We start from the raw sequence: 4866 nt of genomic DNA, 5'->3' as shown, positions 1-4866 counted from the left end.
TTTTTTTTTTTTTTAAGACTCAGTCTCGCTCTTGTCCACCAGGCTGGAGTGCAATGGCGTGATCTCAGCTCACTGCAACCTCTGCCTCCCGGGTTCAAGCAATCCTCCTGCCTCAGCCTCCCAAGTAGCTGGGACTACAGGCGCCCACCACCACGCCCTGCTATTTTTTGTATTTTTAGTGGAGACGGGGTTTCACCATGTTGGCCAGGATGGTCTCGAACTCCCGACTTCAGGTGATCCACCTGCCTAGGCCTCCCAAAGTGCTGGGATTACAGGCGTGAGCCACTGCACCCAGCCGTGTTCTGCATCTTAGTGTAAGGCAACCCATTTAGGGGAACGTGGTTTCCCAAGCTATCTGGATTGAATGGTGATCGAAGCACCACTGGGCTCTGGCCTCCTGCGGTCAGGGCCTAGCCTGGGATGGGACAGGAAACCAAAGCTGCTCTGTGCCCTGGCTGAGCCTCAGCCTCTCTCAGAGGCAGATAAAGCATGGACCTCCCTGCAGAGCGATGCCCCTGTGCCCATGGCCCACAGCCAGGGTGGCCCCCAGCACCCTGAAGCTTGCCCATGGTCCAGGAGAAGAGCCCTACTTGGTTTCTGCTGGTTGACTCCCAAAACCCCCATCTCCTCCCACTCCGGCCGCCATGCATGAAGGACACTCTCTAGCCACAGAGAGATGAACTCAGTTGCGGATGGAGGCTTTTCAATTCTAATAGAGGAACTAAGAAATGTCCCCTTTGAAAGGAGAAGTGTGTCACTGCATGGGCTCCAGACACATGTACCCCACCTCTGTCTCCAGTTGAGTGCCCATTCTCTGGAAATCCACAAACATTCCAAGAGCTGGACTTCTGAATCATCTCAAATTCTTCAAGCTTCACTGGTCTAGCAAAGGATGTGGGGAGGTGACAGAAGGCGGGGCAAGACCCCCAAGGAGTTCAAATAGGTCACCGCCACCCTCGACTCCAGCAGGGTGTCTCCCTGAGCAGAGGGACCTGCACGCACAGACTCCCTCCTGGACTTCTGGCACCATGGCCCCACTGAAGATGCTGGCCCTGGTCACCCTCCTCCTGGGGGCTTCTCTGCAGCACATCCATGCAGGTGAGAGCAGGGAAAGGTGGCCAGGGGCAGGCACTGGGAGGATAGGAGTTGGGGGCATGAAAACCACCGAAGCAACATACACACACACATTTGTGTATTATTGACACCCCACCTACTCCCATCCCACAAAAGACATGAGAGGCCCACAGCACTAGGATTTTGAGGGAAATGAGCAGAGAAAAACGTTGATGATGATGATGTCACAGCTCTCGCAGGTGGGCTTGGTAAGGACCAACATGAGCACATCTCGAGCTGCAATGGCTGTGAGGTTGGGATTCACAACTGTAGTTGTGCAATGGAAAATGAACAATTCTCAAAATTGTTTATTAGCGTATATTTTGTTAACAAGTTTTATGCACAATGAGATAATCAGCATAAAGATTTCAAGAGCATGTAAAAAAGAGTTTTGGTTTTTTTTTTGAGATGGAGTCTCACTCTGTCACCCAGGCTAGAGTGCAATGTGGGATCTTGGTTCACTGCAACCTCTGCCTCCCAGGTACAAGTGATTCTCCTACCTTGGCCTCCCGAGTAGCTGGGATTGCAGGCACCTGCCACAACACTGGGCTAATTTTTGTATTTTTTGTAGAGATGGGGTTTTAACATGTTGGTCAGGCTGGTCTCGAACTCCTGTCCTCAAGCAACCCACCCACCTGGGCCTCCCAAAGTGCTGGGATTACAGGCATGAGCCACTGCACCTGGCCTAAAAAACAGATTCTTATATTAGGTTAGGAAAGGAAAGATGAAATAAGGTTGCCAGGCATAGACACACAGGACTGCACACATACACACACACACATGGGCACTAACAGGACACACAGGATCCCCCACAGACACATGCAGACATGCATAGCCACAAACACACAGGACCCCCACAACATACACAGAGGCCTCACACACATACCTGTGCACATTCACACACACACATACACATAGGCAGTGACACATGCAGTCACCACACACAGATGCACACATGTGGATACGCACATGCCAACCTTCCACAGACACCCCCAGGGCTCCCGCAACACACACGCAGACACTCACAGACACCCCACCCCGCTTCCTCTCCCTGCAGCTCGAGGGACCAATGTTGGCCGGGAATGCTGCCTGGAGTACTTCAAAGGAGCAATTCCCCTTAGAAAGCTGTCTGCTTGGTACAGGACCTCCCAGGACTGTAACCGGAAAGCCGTAGTGTAAGTCCCCCTGGCCCCACCCCTGCTTCTCTGGGCCAAACATGGCGACAAGTGGACCCTGGAGCTCCCAGAACAGCCACTGGGAAACAGGGATGAGACAGTGGGGACCTTCCTCCCCGACCCCTGCAGGCTCCTTGGGGCAGTTCATGTACCCATGCTGTGGGACCCAAAAGGGCTGCAGGGCATCAAGTCCAACCTGTTCCTTGATTGCGGTGAAATCGAGGCCCTGGGAGGGATGAACACTCAAGGTCACACAGCTGGTCAGGGGCAATGCGGTCACCTCCCCTGGCCTGGGCCTGACCCCTCCCCACAGTCTCCACATCGCAGGCTCTAGGCCATCTTGGGGCAGTGTGAGGGGTGGCACAAGGTCCTGCAGCCCTGGCTCCCTGTGAGGGTCCAGATCACTCAGGACAGAGCCTGATGTCCCAGACCTGCCACCAATGCCCTGGGTGACTACAGCAACCTCCTGTCCCTCTTGGAGTCTTGGAATCCTGCCCAGCACAAGGCGGGGTCATCCTGGGGACTCTGGGGCCCTTCTTGCTCTGACATCCCTGGGAACATCCTCCCTCTGTGTAGGCTTGTGACCGTCCAGGGCAGGGCCATCTGTTCGGACCCCGAGGACCAGAGTGTGAAGAAGGCGCTTAAATACCTGCGAAGCCTGAAGAGGTCTCACAGCCTCCTCACCCAGGACTCCTGACTGTCTCTGGGGACCACCCGGTACCTCCAGCATCTGTGTTCGCCACCCCAGCCCCGAGCACCTGGGTCCAAGAGAGGCCTTCCAAGGACAAAGAAGAGCCACAGGGAGGAAGATCCCAACCCCTTGTCTGAACTGGAGCCTTGGGCACAGAAGGGCCCAGATTAAAGTCTTTCTGCTCAGTCTGTGTCAGTGTGTCTGTCCCCACAGCGCAAGACGCGGTTCCACTTCTACCTGTCACACTGGGAGGGTCCTCAGAGAACATATGGTCCTGCCCTGTGCAGGTCGGAAAGGGAAACTGAGGCTGAGAGGGGCACGTGGCTTCCGCAGACCACGCACCAGTGAGGGGAGGCCCTGGTGAGAGGCCCGGGCAGGGGCGGGGCTGGCGGGGTCCTGGGAGGCGGCAGCTGGATTCTCGCCGCCTGAGGTCTCCCGGTTTCTCCCCAGCCCAGTTCCTGCTCTTGCCCCACGTGGAGCTGGGGACAAGCTTCCTTGAGGTGCTGGAATCAATTCCATAGACTGACCAGGACCCTCCCGCAGGCCGCAGCTCCGCCCAGTGCTGGGGAGCCCCCTGGCGGAGGGTGGGGGATCCTGCAGCCCTGTCCCTGTCTCCCCTGCACTCACTGCAGGCCCGCTGGCCCGGCTCCTCCTGGCCCCGGCTCCCTCTCCCCGCTCAAACTGCAGACCAGCTCCAGGGCGCGCCGGCTTTGTGGGTCCTGGGTCCTTATGAGGGCCCTGGGTCCTCAGCCTGCAGCTACCTTCCCAGCCCCCTCCAACCGCAGGTAGGAGGGTGCCACGCGGCCGCCGTTCCTCCTGACTGAAGCGCGATCCCCGCCTCCCGGGCTGACCCGCCACCCAGTTCAGCCGCACCCAGCCTGCAGGAAGCCGGCCCAGCACAGCCGCCCACCGACTCGCTCCTCCAGCTTGTGGGGACTGCCCTGCAGCCGACCCCTGCTCCGCCTGGTTCTCCCATTGGTTCGTGTGTGTGTGTGTGTGTGTGTGTGCGCGCGTGTGTGTGGCAGTCGCAGCTCCTCCATTAGGTTGGGAGCTCCGTGAGCCACTCCGGGCACCTCGCACCCCTGTGCTCAAAAATATGGGGATTGCAGGCTCAGGACACCCCACCCCCAGGCCCCTCTGCCCAGGCCCAGCTGAGGGCTGAGCACAGTGTGCAGCGGCGGAGGAATCGGGCCTTCGTGTCCTAGTTCTCTCACTCTCCCAGCTAGCGATGCGGCCGTGGCTTCTCTCTGAACACAGTTTCGCGGCAGGGGCATGGGTCCTTCTCTTCCGAGGACCCTATGGCCGGCGTTGCTTAGCGGGGCTGCGGTTAGAAGGGCAATTTCCCGGCCTGGCTGGTGCCTCCTTCTGCCCCCTTGTGGCCAGTCAGCTCATTGCAGGGAAGATGACAACGCAAGTTCACTTTCCAACACGGGCAGGAATCAAGAACAGCAAAATGAGGTTGATAAAGCCAGTAAACTGGCTTCTCTGTGACTCTAGGGTCTCTTCGGCTGCAAGTGGGCTCTTCTCCTGTCCTAATGCCGAGGAATATCCCTTGAACAACTGCCTCAGACCCAGAGCGCTAGGGGTGGCCCAGTCTGAGTTCTTCATGGAAAATCGTTCTCTGAATCCACCGGGTGGAGGAAGGATGATCTAAAAAGGGAGGGAAGCAAGAAAAAGGCTTTAAGACAGCAAAGGCCAGCGACGGCCGGGGCCTGGACCCCTGCATCGTGCAGGCCAGAGCTGGAAGGACGCTCCGGGTGCAATGGCGCAATCTCTGCTCCCTGCAACCTCCCCCTCCCAGGTTCAAACAATTCCCCTGCCTCACCCTCCCAAGTAGCTGGGATTACAGGCGCCTGCCACCACATCTGGCTATTTTTTTTTTTTTTT

The 4866-nt window shown here is 57.4% G+C and overlaps 1 protein-coding gene across 1 annotated transcript; it reads left to right on the top strand.

Annotated features, from left to right (window-relative positions):
• The first annotated feature begins 290 nt into the window (after positions 1–290).
• Positions 291–3164, top strand: CCL17 (C-C motif chemokine ligand 17). Its single transcript, XM_017502645.2, has 3 exons — positions 291–1098; positions 2171–2288; positions 2865–3164. The coding sequence occupies exons 1-3, from the start codon at positions 1029–1031 to the stop codon at positions 2983–2985; spliced, it is 309 nt and encodes a 102-aa protein (XP_017358134.1). The 5' UTR covers positions 291–1028; the 3' UTR covers positions 2986–3164.
• The last annotated feature ends 1702 nt before the right edge of the window (positions 3165–4866 follow it).

The sequence above is a fragment of the Cebus imitator genome, unplaced genomic scaffold, assembly GCF_001604975.1.
Source record: "Cebus imitator isolate Cc_AM_T3 unplaced genomic scaffold, Cebus_imitator-1.0 Scaffold297, whole genome shotgun sequence".
Taxonomy (NCBI): Eukaryota; Metazoa; Chordata; class Mammalia; order Primates; family Cebidae; genus Cebus; species Cebus imitator.
The sequence above is the reverse complement of the archived record's forward strand: the minus strand, read 5'-3'. Positions and strand labels throughout refer to the sequence as shown.

Bases quoted from the DNA above. Each gene is read 5' to 3' on its own strand.
- CCL17 (XM_017502645.2), top strand. From the start codon at position 1,029: ATGGCCCCACTGAAGATGCTGGCCCTGGTCACCCTCCTCCTGGGGGCT. The intron at 1,099-2,170 runs GTGAGAGCAGGG...CTCTCCCTGCAG, and splicing joins TCTGCAGCACATCCATGCAG to CTCGAGGGACCAATGTTGGC. The intron at 2,289-2,864 runs GTAAGTCCCCCT...CCCTCTGTGTAG, and splicing joins TGTAACCGGAAAGCCGTAGT to GCTTGTGACCGTCCAGGGCA.